Source organism: Myotis brandtii, unplaced genomic scaffold, assembly GCF_000412655.1.
Source record: "Myotis brandtii unplaced genomic scaffold, ASM41265v1 scaffold132, whole genome shotgun sequence".
Lineage (NCBI taxonomy): Eukaryota > Metazoa > Chordata > Mammalia > Chiroptera > Vespertilionidae > Myotis > Myotis brandtii.
Genome location: NW_005354673.1, coordinates 4,585,832 through 4,599,290, shown reverse-complemented (window position 1 = coordinate 4,599,290; position 13,459 = coordinate 4,585,832). Strand labels below are relative to the sequence as shown.

General features: G+C 43.7%; 1 protein-coding gene across 1 annotated transcript; it reads right to left on the bottom strand.

The window, feature by feature from the left end:
• Window positions 1-2,544: 2,544 nt before the first annotated feature.
• Window positions 2,545-12,858, bottom strand: TMED8 (transmembrane p24 trafficking protein family member 8). Its single transcript, XM_014534730.1, has 5 exons — window positions 12,728-12,858; window positions 7,918-8,047; window positions 5,625-5,751; window positions 5,096-5,401; window positions 2,545-3,645 (listed from the first exon to the last, which is right to left on the bottom strand). The coding sequence occupies exons 1-5, from the start codon at window positions 12,856-12,858 to the stop codon at window positions 3,428-3,430; spliced, it is 912 nt and encodes a 303-aa protein (XP_014390216.1). The 3' UTR covers window positions 2,545-3,427.
• Between the last annotated feature and the right edge of the window lie 601 nt (window positions 12,859-13,459).

Here is a 13,459-nt window from a genome sequence, read left to right as displayed (position 1 = left end):
GGGGGAGACCAGGGAACACTTTTATGAGGACCGCCTCCCAGGTAACTCATGTTGCATGAAACAAGTCTGCAAAGATCCAGGAACTCCTGACATAGGAGAGTTGGTGTCTGTGCAGGGAACACAGGCTAACTGGACACTTGTCAAAAGGAACAGAATGGTAAAATCATCTTTGCCTAAAGATTAGCAGGTTATAATTTTTAAATCCATGTGGTGGGGTATACATAAGGATGTTTACTATATCTTCCTTTTTAAATTTTTGCTGAAAATTTGTCATTGTAAAATGTTGGGGGAAATTAACCCTTTAAACATGTCTTCCTGCCAAAACCGGTTTGGCTCAGTGGATAGAGCGTCGGCCTGCGGACTGAAGGGTCCCGGGTTCGATTCCGGTCAGGGGCATGTGCCTTGGTTGCGGGCACGTCCCCAGTGGGGGAATGTGCAGGAGGCGGCTGATTGATGTTTCTCTCTCATCGATGTTTCTGACTCTCTATCTCTCTCCCTTCCTCTCTGTGGAAAATCAATAAAATATCTTTAAAAAAAAAAACAAAAAAAAAAAAAATATTAAAAAAAAAAAAAAAAAAAAAACAAAACAAAAAAAAAACATGTCTTCCTATCTAGAAGCCCCATCTCTCAACAAAGTAGCAAAACCAAACAAAATGAAGAAATTTAAGGACTCGGCCACTCTGTGTAGAGAATTCCAGGCTCTCTCCTATGATGACGTACTTTCTTTCGATTGTTTGTTAATATTTATCTGTGCTCTGGAGGACAGGGTGAGGGTGAAAACAAAGGATTTTCTTTTCATTGTTTGGTTCTGTAAACTTGGACAGGGTGAGACTAAGGAAATAACTACCTCTTAGGATTTGCTGGGCTGTGAAATTCTCAGTAATTACCTTTGCTTCAGTACATAATATTTTGTTCCTACAGTACAATAATTTCAGAAATTTAATATGAGAATAGTGAATGAATTTTAAAAATACCTTCTGTCAGCTATTTGTGCAAATGGAACAAAGAAACCCTGACTGTCAGGGAAACACCAGTGTAGAATGAGATATAACAATATCCAGGACTTCAAAAGTGACCAGACAGTAAGAGGCACACAGAGGCTATGGGAACAAGTCCCTCAGGCTTCCCTGATGCAACAGAACTAAGATCCCAACGAAAATAAGTACAGAGACTCTCACGGCAAAAATACACAGTAAGTTTATCCAGGGAGCTTGCTACGGCCTGGCAGCTCCATTTTAAGAGACAGTCAGAAGTTAATAATAAGCAAGAAAAATAAGCAAGGCTTTGGCTGACTGGAGAACAGCTCAGTAGAAAATTATTTTGTAAAGATTATGTTAGCAAAGGCATGATTCAGCTTTAGTGATGAAAGAGTGGTCACTCAGCTATCTGATGGGATGATGCACAGCAAGTTGGCTTTTCGCTGCCCAAATAGACAGTCACTAAAATAATTTCTAATTTCTTACAAGGTCTATCAATTTTGGCCAGTGTAATCCTCTACAAAATGCACTCATATATAAAATAATGGCGGCATGATGCTGCTCAGAGGACGGGGATGCTATGGCAGTCCACTAATCCCACCCTACTTTGGGCTTTGCTCCCAGGGGAACAGAGGGTGCAGGCTGTACCGCTCCTTGTCCATGTAGTAGCTGATGCTACTACACACCTATTGTGAGGAGCCCTGGTCTTCCATTTCCTGCTCCAATAGGGAGGGGAGGCCTGGTGCGAAGCACCCACACAAGGAAGGAATGAGCCAGAGAAATCATCTTGAAGGTGACTCCTCATTGCAGAAAAAGACTTTGATATTTGGGAATCACAGGACAACTCTGATTGGCTAGTCAGGTCCTCTGTACTCAACCCAGGGCAAATGTGCAGATTTCCTCACAACCTAGACTTCCTCAGAGGGAATGCTGGGGTAGATCATCCAGCTCAGAAGGGGGCAGATTCCTCCCAAAGCATCACAGGACTGGAGTGCAGGAATGGGCACTCATCACTTTCCAGCTTCTCCTAAAATCATCAACTCCATAGAGGAGGCGGCCGCAATGGCTCAGAGCAGATGTAAGTCTTCTAAGAAACAGATGGAAACTGTTTCAAAGACAAAATGAAATGTGCTAAAAAAAAATAAATAAAGTAATAAATAAATCTAATTTTTCTTCAAAAGTCTAAGGCAGTAACAGACTTGACACAGGAATAAGAACAAGGAGGTACTGACAATCACAGTGGTCCCTTCTCTGCCAGAGGCCCTGCCACCCTCCTGCTGTGGTGACTGCTGGCTGCAGCAGCCTGCGGCACTCCTGGGCCTCAGGGTCAGAGTGGGAGAGGCCATCACCAGGGAAACACAAGGTCTGGCCTGGTGAAGAACACATCCGATCAGCAGCAACAGTGAAGCTCATTACCACCCTTCCTAAGAGACTCTGAACATCAAAAGCTTTAAGCCCTCGATGCAAGACACCTAAACACAGAAACTTTGGAAGTCTGATTGGCTTCTAAATAACATTCTTACTCCAAAGAAAGAAAAAAGTGGTGAGAATCTGGATGGTGTTGTTGTTTTTTTTAACGTTCTTTCTAAGATAATACCCCGTCTTTGATTATACAAAAAACAAACAAACAAACATTAGTAACACTTGCCTTTCAAAGATGTGGGCTCTGGCATCAATCCAGTACCTAATTGGCACCCTTTGCCCTTCAACCACGGGTGCCCTTAGTATGGGTCACTGCCTCCTGAAAGAGGAAGTTATGGAGGCAGCTTTTCTTCCCAGAAAGGTTACAGTGACCATCCCTTTGGATTGCACAGAAGTCCTTGCTGTGATGGTGAACACACAGGCGTAGGAAAGGAAAAAGAGGAGGCAAAGAGGCAGAGGCGAGCCCTCAGGACTAATAACGCCCCTCATAGGCCGTGAGGGCTCCCAGCCTGTGCTAGCGACCATGAAGAATTGGCAGGCAGGAATATGGCAGTGGTGAGCGGCTGGACAGAGCCTTCTCCAGCCAGGGAACTGGGCTCCTTCATGGACAGTGTGCTTTCCCTCTCTCAGCACTTGCAAAAAGAGAGTGGGTACCACCAAACGCATCTGCAATAAAGGCTCTGGGAGAGGAGAGAGCAGCAATCCTGTACCAAATACCTATTTTTAGAAGGCAACACCCAACTTGCTTTTAGGCTTTTGCCTGATGGGCGCCTTCATAGAGGGATTCTGCTGGAGTCTGAAGCAAGAAGAGTGTGAGTCATGGACCACAGAACAGGGGCACTACACCACCACCTGCAGAAGCCGAGGAGTGGGCAAAGCTACGTGGGGTCAACGGTCAGGCATGCCAGGCAGGGCATGAGGGTCAGAAGCCTCATGCTCCACTTCGAGCTCTTGCCTGTCGGAAACAAGAGGCACCAGCTGGCAGCCTGCTCAGCCAGCAAACACCGCCTGCCCGGTCCCCCGGGCCTTCAGCTAGTGTAGTAGACGTGGAAGTAGAGAGTCTTGTTGCGAAGCAGGGAGTAGGAGTTGTCAAACTTGAGCAGGTAGATGCCCTCCCCGGGGTAGTCGTGGCTGCCAGCCTGCACGTCTCGGTGGCTGTCCCGCCGGTACACAGGCATGACCTCCCCGTAGCGACCCCGCAGGGAGCTTCTGGAGCCTCTCTCCACATCTCCGGCTGGGACAGGGTCTGCATGAGCAAAACAGCAGAGTGTCTGGACATGAGTTCAGAGAACACAGGTAAGTCCTACATGAAGGTAAGAGAATGGACCCGGTGAACTAGTGGCTTTCACCCAGGGGGGATGCTCTTGCCCTCCTACAGGAATGTGAAAATATCTGGGTGACCCAAGGGTCCAGGAGTGCTAAACATGAGGACAGCACTTGCCTCACAAACTAGCATCCCCCCCAAATGCCAGTAACGCCTCCACTGAGAAACGAGGATTATCCTTATGGAACCTACCTAGCTCCCGAAGTGTCCAGACATTAACAAGGGAGAGAAAGATATTTAGAAGGGATGATTCTCACATCCTTCACTCAACCATGGAACGAACTAGCTAATGGAGGTAGGAAAAGCAGACAAACACACTGCACAGAGTGACCTAGACCTTCCAGCTGGCCTCCTAAAGAGCAGCAAATAAGATATGAGGTTCTCCTCTTCCCTAAATAACTTACGATTTCCCTGCAGACTTGCTTGTTCACAAAGAAGCAAGTTAAGGAATTGATTTTAAGATGATACAGGAAAATCGAGGACTAAAACTAATGCTTAAATTTATATTATAGTCCCCACCCCCCAAAGTGCCCCAGGACCATCCTGAGAAGGTATTGCAAGTAACAACTAGAATGGAGCACAGAGACTACTTTTAAAACTGCTCCAGGCGTAAAAAAAAAGCAAACAGTAGCCCTAACCAGTTTGGCTCAGTGGATAGAGCTTCAGCCTGTGGACTCAAGGGTCCCAGGTTCGATTCTGGTCAAGGGCATGTACCTTGGTTGCGGGCACATCCCCAGTAGGGGGTGTGCAGGAGGCAGCTGATCGAGGTTTCTCTCTCATCGATATTTCTAACTCTCTATTTTACTCCCTTCCTCTCTGTAAAAAATCAATAAAATATATCTAAAAAAATAGAAAATAAATAAATAAATAAATAAAAAAGCAAAGAGTAGTCAGCCAGCTGTGACCATCTGTTGGGGGAAGGGGGGAGACTATGGGTACATTTAGCGAATTATAATCACTCAGTATGGTTCTAGGCCAAGAATAAATGCAAATATCGTAAAACTATGCGATAAGTGAAAAATAATCTCAGGTTTATGTGTGATCTGAATAACACTGCCTCTATACACAATAGCAATGACCCACCTGTTTCCTTGCCCCTGTCCCATCCCTGTCCCCAGGGAGATGTTGGGGAAACAGCAGGTACTGATTAAAAGGAAAAGACGCTTCCACTAAGGCATCTATCCAATCCCTCCCGAATGCTCTCTGAGGGTCTGACTTTGGCCTGCGTTGCTCAACTTAGCAGGCGATGCTGGGAGGGATTCCTCTCCCACATTCTGAGGAAGAGGAGGACTGGCACAACACAGGAAGTGGTCACTAGATAGTAGGCTGAGCCTGGAAAGGAAACTGCCAACTATGTTCAAGTTACATTTACCTTCAAGCCCCTCCTCCTCTTCCTCGTCTTCATCCTCATCCTCACTCGAATCACTGACCTGCACAGTTATGTCAGTGCTGGTTACAGGGGTCCAGTCAAAATAAACTCCAAAGCCAATGTCATAGTCATCGGTGGCAAACTCCCAGCAGACACGCTTCCCCTCTGGATGGGTAGGAACCCGGATGGTCACCACCTCACCCCGCTTCACCACCAGGCAGCTGTTCTTCTCCTTGCCCAGCTTGCTTTTGAATTCCTTCATCTTGGCAAAGGTCCAGATGCAGGGAGGAGCCATCAGCGGTGGGGAGACTGAAAGGACAGGCAGCTTACTACAGAGGAACCAGGAGGAAATGCTGCCACGCCTGGCATTTGCTTAGGGAGGTTGTCATAGTCAAAGGCATTCTTTCTACTGGCTTTTTTTTTTACTTCCTTTCACAAGTCACTTTCTTTCTTTCCTTCCATCTCATCTGTCTGCCTGCCTTTCTCTTAAGTACCCGCTGGAATCAGAGAAACCACCTCCCAAAGGTCTTACCTTTCCTGTGGTCCCCCAGAAGATCTGCAGATTCCAAGTCAGCCGAAAGAATATCTATAGCTCCCGTGTGCTCAGACTGGATCATAACAATGTCCCCAGACCTCTGTGGAGCTTGATATTTGGCCATCTGGACAACAATTCCGGTTAGAGGACATGTTAGAGTGGCAGATCCCAATTACCTCCACTCTCCCAACTCAGAGCTTAATGTGCTAGTCACCATTCCTTCTCTTTCTTCCAGCTACAGGTTGTTAATAAATTCTAATTATTTTAATGCCACCAAAGTGTTCCCTAATTTAAAGATGTGTTCTCTCCTACCCTTTGGAACTTACCCACTCAAGACACTTTATAGAATCCTTGCCCACAAACATCCTCAGAGCTTGCTCCTAACTTGTGCATCAGCAGCTTCTCTGGGCCATGCCTCGGTCTCAGCTTGGCCTGCACAGTACCTCCCTACAGCGTCACTCATGACAGCTCTTGCACCCAGGGTTTAGCTCAACTCTCATTCCGCCACACAGTCCTCCTGCTACAGTTCCCATTCAAGGGTCCCATCCAGGTCACTGTCAATCAATTCACTAAAGCACTGCAGAGAGAATCCAGTTTGTTGTCTCTTTCTGTCCATCTGTCTGTCTGATCCTATCGGTTGTCTCATCCAGCATCAGTGTTCTATAAATAATTATAATTTCCCCTTAGACCAGCCCCAGGATTTGCATTTACACAGTGTATTTGCTGTCAGACATCTAACCTGCATGGAAGAGTGCAAATGTCACTCGATACTCAAAGCCCTCGACAACCTATGCAGGAGCCTGCACTCTCTCCCGACTGGGTCTCACTTCAAATCACTCAGATTAGGGTTCCTCTGTTTCATGCTATTACGCCTGAATTTCCTGCTCCTTTTCCAAGCAGTCGGCAGGTAACACAAGTAGTGTACCAGTACCTACTGCCAACATGGGAGAACACATCAGTGAGACAGCGGTCCAGTTAAGAGACCAGAATTATATTTGCAAGAAATAAATAAATTTTGTAACCCCCCAAACTATATTCTCATACTACCCGTTTCTGGAGAATAAGTCTTCCAGTTCTTAACTCCATTACTAAATGAAATGAATCAGACTGTGGCTAACTTGCTTAAAAGAATCCTTCCTTTTCCAGAAGGCTAAACAAAGGATTTAGCTTGAAACTGATTAGCTACATAGCCTTAGTAAAGTCACTAATAGCTCTTAGCCTCAGTTTACTCATCTGTAAAGTGGGGATATATGGTACCTATCTCACAGGGTTATTCTCAGGAGTAAATGAAGCATTGTGGATAAAATGCTTTATAAAATCTAACACATTATACAAATGTAATTATAATGTTTGCCATTGTCTTTACTGACACTAATACCATTTGTTATTATAATATACACTAGTGCCGGTGCATGGAATCGTACACACTGAAAGGAAATTAATTAGAAGGTGGCCCATGGGGTAGGACTGGGCGAGATGGGCTGGACATGCCCTGGAGTCAACCTCCTGCGGTCCCTCTCTGGCTGGCCACACCTGGGGCAGCACCGCAGCTCAAAGGGCAGCACCACAGCTCAAAGGGCGTCTGCGCAGTGAGCGGGGTCCCTCCGGCAGGTGGGGTCCCTTGGCCTGGCCTGCGGTGATCAGGCCGAAACCAGCTTTCCAGCATTCCTCAAGGGGTCCCAGATTACGAGAAGGCGGTACTTGGGTGACACACCCTGGAATCGGGCTCCCTTCTCTCTGTTTCCAGGGTGCGTCACCCAAGAACCGCCACTGCCAAGTCACCGCAGCTCAGCAGCTCCTGTGTTTAGCATCTGCCCCCTGGTGGTCAGTGCGTGTCATAGCTACCGGTCGGATGGTTGGATGGTCGCTTAGTCTTTTATATATACAGATGTTAGTAATGATATAAACAACCCATTATTCCATGGCAGAACACCACTGTTATCAATGTCATTTCTATAGAATCTTTACCGTAGATCCACCACAAGACAAGTGAGAGTGAAACACAGTCCAATGGTTTAGGCTCCTCACATTGAGGAGATTCCAGACAACATGTAAACATTCTTTCTAACGCTTCATTTTTTAAATAGGTGCCTACTGATACACTGATGGGCCCTGTGGAAGATACACATGATCAATCGCCAAGTAATTAAAAATGAGATGTCCAAAAAGAGCAAAGAGAATTCTGGGAGCTACCCACAGTGCTTTCTAATTCCAGTCCATCCATATATACCTAGATTCTGGTACTGTAAACTCCTCCTTTTGAAAGAGAGAGTGAGAATGTGCTTCCTACCTTGTTGAGGACCTGGCCCTGGTCTGTAGGTCGCAATTTCTGTTCCACCAAGGTCTGAGCCTCCAAGGCACTGGCTGCTTTCCGAAGATCTTCCGCGGCATCCTCGCTCACTGGAGGTACCATCTGCGGCCTCTCAGAGGAAGACAACATGTTATTCAAGGACTCTTTTAAAAGGCACACTAGCCCTGGAGAAATTCAGCAATAAAACACTCTTCAAAGGACACACCCACACCCCCTGCTTTCCTCTGGCATTCAGGTCTCCTGTCAATTTAGCTGACCGCTGCCCAGGGCTGAACGAGGCCAATATAAAGTGGTGACTGTACATGAGGGCCCACAGACGGACAAAGCCACACCCCAGGCTCCAGGAACCATGGTAAATACATAGCTCAGTCGTCTGAGATGGACTGCAGGTCTGGTTTTATTCCTCTCTCTGGGACCCATGCCATTTGTTCCACATAGAATTTCAACCAGAGATAGAATCTCAGTACACATAAAGTCACCGGTTAAAAGCAAAAAAATGAATTGATCGTCAAGACAAAGAAAATGCAAGCTGATTAGCAAGGCAATCCCTGTCCACAGTTATCCCAGGAACAGGGTTTCAGCATTGCCATCACACAGCCTACCTTTTGCAACCCTGTCACAGATCTCCATATTGCACCCAACTCACAGGGTACTAAAATTGGTCATGAATCACTTTCTTTTCTTTTTAATCTATTATCCTGATGGCTTGAACTATATCTATTTGAATAGTTATTTTAAAGAAGCAAGAAAATAATTATGCTCGCTTCCATCTTCCCTGGCTTCCAGAGAGACTAGAGAGTGCGTGAAGCGCCAGGGCTGCAGCACAACATCCAGGTCTCTTGGGAATGATCGGTTTCCAACAAGAGGAGGCATGGATTCTTCAGAGCAGCAGTTATCAAAGTATCTTGCGGAATCCCTGGGTCCTTAAAACTCTTTCATGGGAATCTGTGAAGTCAAAACTTCTTCATAAAAATTCTAAAATATGATTTGTCTTTTTTCATTGTCATCTTCTCAAGAGCAGACAGTGGAGTTTCCTGGAGGCTACATGTGATATTGCCACAGAATGAATGCAGAAGCAGATCTGAGAACCCAACTGTCTTTTGTTATGCAGACATTACAGAGACTTATGGCATCTCTCTTCCCACTAAATTATTTTTGCTTTGGAAAACAGTTGTTTTTCATTAAAAACATGTTATTTATATTAATATGTAATGAGTTTGTTATTGTTCTTTTTAAATGAATCAGTAATAATTTTTTTTAATTTTTCGGTTTTAATTTCTAATATAGTAAACATAGTAAACCCACATAAATAAAAATTCTTTGGGGCGTAAAGGTTTAAGAACTGCTGCTTTAGGGCATCATTTCCTCTGAGTAAATGACTGGGGAACAGTACTTTTAACCACATGGGAAAGAGAGGGCTTATTTTGGAGCTTGTCAGTTTCTTTTTTCTTTCTTTTTTTCATTTTCTTTCTTCCTTTCAATGCAAACAAGAAAACCCACTCCTAGCTTATAAACTCTCTCTTCTTTAGATAAAACAGAGCCATCTTTTGAAATATCCTAGTCACTCCAACCTCCTTCAGAATAAACAAAAGGTAGTTATTATGAAAATTAGCTATGGATACTGTTGATTTTTATGGGTTTGCTTGAGTAATCCTGTGTAAATTGTAAATTGATCTATGTGTGAGTCTATTTTATCCTCTTAAACCCAGAAATTACAGTCCATTTCTTATTTCTTGACACTAATTAGGTGAGCTTGGTAACAAGGACTGGTCTTACTCCCTCTGTGTGCACAGTGTCTGCACCCAAGCCTGTCACATGGAACCCTAAGGCCCTTTGCACTCTGACGCTAGGAGTTGCACTCTGACCCTGTCTCTCCTAGAATGACCCCCTCTCACCTTGCCCAATCCACTCCAGTCACAAGGGCCTCCAAATGTCTTGAGAATCCCAAACAGTTCAAGCACTCTCCCACTTGAGGGTTTTTCACCTGCTGTCGCCTCTGCCTAGAATCCCCTCCCCCTAGTTACCTTCTGGCTTCTTCCCTCAGGTTCCTGCTCAGCCATGACTTTCGGGAGTCCTCCCAGATGACTGAGTATAAAATGGCTCTCCCCTCCTTGGCCCATCACTCTTTGCCCCCTCTCCCCCGCTTCACTTTTTCTCGCTGCACTCATTACTGCCTGACATATTATGTACCATATTTTGTTGATTGTAAGATGCATATTTGTTTTCACATTTTAACACAACTGAAATATGGGCTGTCCTAAAAATTGGTGATGTCTTCAAACTGCCTGGGGCCTGGGCTGGCATGAGTCCCTCCACAGAAGATGTGCATCTGCTCTGCCAGGGTGCGGGAGCCCGGGAGCACTACCAACGGAGTCGGAGTTGCCTTGAGGTTCTGTTTAAGGGTTTGTTTAGACCAGACGGGCAGAGTGAATTTAGGAAACAAACTGGTGACTACAAACTTGTGGCTCATATATTCAGGGGACATATTTTGCCCTGCCCTCATCAGTGCCAAGGTTGAGACTTTCACGGTTCCCTGTTGTCCTTTGCTGTGTAGGGGATTTCCCGCTCATTTGTCTTTTCACAGAAGGTGCAGGCTTTTGTTGAGCCAGAGCTCCATGTGTGTGTGGGGGTGTGGGGGGTGTCTCTTATTAGACTCACTATCGGGCATTTTTTCTTTCTTGCTGGTACATAAAGTAGCAGTTCATCTTACAACTGATGGCAACTTAGATTCCATGAAATAGATTCTTAATTCTATGGTATACTTGTTTTCTACCTGCCTCCCTCACTAAAATATAAGCTCCATGAGACCAGGGACTTGGACTGCTTGTTCATTTGTGGCATCTTCAGTGCCTAGAACAGTGCCAGGTACACAGCAGGCTCTCAATAAATATCTGTTGCATGAATAAACAGCAGCCCCCCCAATCATTATTTGTTGAATGAATGTTAATTTTTGTTTGGGAACAAAGGAGGAATATTTGGAATGTGAGGAGACAAGAGTTAATCTGACCATTAACCTGCCCTTATAGTATGTGGCATCTAAAATTTAGTGTCTTTGCCTTTGTGCATAATACTTTGCACAAATACGGTTCTGTTTATTTAAAAATATATATTTTACACAGGACATGCACCAGCCACATGAATTTAACATTCACATTAGCATTTTATGCTCTGAAGAATACCAGTGAAGGGTATTTTGGGAAAGATGAATTGCAAATCACTTGATGCCAGTGATAAACCACGTAAAGAAAACACTCCCAGTGTAAGCCTCTGGCTGTGCTGACCCGGAACAGGCAGGCCAACCCAAAGGGAGGGGCCAGCAGGGCCAGCCCAGGGCCAGCCTCACTAGAAAAGATAGAGCGTTTTGCCGTTTCCATTTCCAGTACACACAAAACACAAACACTAAACTTCAGGCACTAATTATCATGATTGCAGAGGTTTTTTTCTTCACACACTAGATTTTAGAAACAAAACTTTAAAATTAAATTTTCTTTTTTCTTAGAATGTTCTATATTCCTCACTCAAAAAAATGTATTTATTCTTAGGAGGAAAAATCAGTTCTGTGCCAAAACCCATCCCCCAAAGATCTTTCAACTCAACAGAAAAAGGGTGGTGGCAGGATGGAAAGTTCTTCTCAGGGGATTTGATGAGAACATGAAATATCTCAAATAATCAAAGCCTGAGGAGGCCGTATCTTCTAAAAGGAGTGTTATATACAGTAACCTAGTAGCTCTAAGCATAGAACTCAAAACCCTTCTATCCATAATTATGAGACTAAGCTTTAGAATAAAAAAAAACTAAAGCTAGGTAAATTGGAGCAAGTTACTGAATTCACTGTTTGATTTTCCTAATCTGAAAATAAACAATAGGTATACTTATTTAATGAGAGTTGCTATGATGATTAAATGAGATCACACATTTTAACACCTGGAATAGTACTGAGCAAATATAAATATCAATAAAAAGTGGCAATTTTATCATTATTACAGAAAAAGATTCAATGAAGTGTGGCTTATATTATTATCAGCAACTATATTAATCATTATCTTTCATCATCTAAATTCTGGGGGGAAGAATTTTATTTCATATACAAAGGTGAGAAGAAAGAACTACTCAAGAAGTCATAGAATTTTGCCCAGCTGGTGTAGCTCAATTGGTTGAGCATCATTCCATTCTGCTTGACAACACTGTGCTATTCCCTGATCGTGGAACTATGATATCCACTAGCGAAAGTTCTCCAAGATACAGTTTTTCATTAATTATTCCATTAATATTTCGTGTGTCCACTCATTCTAGGGCTCAGTACAACTTGCTGCTATATATTCTAATATCACTGATGGTGGGGGGATGAGATGGACAGAGAGGGAAATTAAGAATGATAACTTGAAGGTGATCATAATGGTTGAATCTGAAAATTACATAATAAAACACTGCCTCCAATAGTGTATGTGTATGTGTGTGCATTTTATGAATAAAAACCAAACACATATTTTCTTGAAAGTCCACCTGGGATCCATTTCAAATGTTTTCACATTTGAACATAGTCTTCAGGAGAACATAAATAAAGACACTACACTGTTCATTACAGTTTTATTTTCTGAGAGTAAAAGAACATTTTATAACTTGAAATAGATCTGGCATTGCCCTAAATACACTTAAGGGTTGATTAATTAATGGCAAAACCATTCACTTGTCTTCCCCCTTGATGTCACTGTCCATTTCTTTCATCAATTCCTTATCTCAGAAGAGAAAATCTCTAGAAGCATTTATCCAAAGCAGTTGCTATCCCTACCTGTAGGGTGAGGAATGGGGCTCTGGATCAGAGGCAGAAGCCACTGGAGAGATGACCTTGGTGTTTTCTAGATCTTCATTCTCTAGAAAATTATGGAAAGAAAAACAATATCTAAGAGGGAACACAACCATAATTATCTTGTATCTTTTTTTTTTAAATCTGGCAGTTTCAAACAACTTTCCATTTCCAAAAATATTCTGGGCATAAACTTTATACTCTGGGAGGCTCAGTACATAAATTATTCAAGTCATCACATCCAAGTATTTTCAGATAGTCATAACCCATTTATAAAAAAGTAAGTCTTTTTCCAAAATAAGTACCCACAGAATTAATTCTAATTCAAGAACCACTATTTCTCAGAAAGCAGATGGTTAAAATTAGGCAGGAAATATAGTGCACAGTGAGATGTAGGATGAAATGAACTGTAATTCAGTGCCAAAGTATACAGTGCCACCTCTATCTATATATATAAAAGGCTAACATGCAAATTGTCCACTCAGGAGTTCGACTTGGAGAGCGCGAGTTCAATCACTCGCTATGATGTGCGCTGACCACCAGGGGCAGCACAGAATATGGCAGGATGCTGAGGGAGCGAGGAAAGGAGGCAGCGGGGAGACCAGGCCTAGGGACCCTACCCTGCACGAACTTCGTGCACCAGGCGTCTAGCATTCCATAAGCTCAGATCACTGTATCTAAGATCAGGTAAAAGACTTTTTGTAATTTCATTCATTT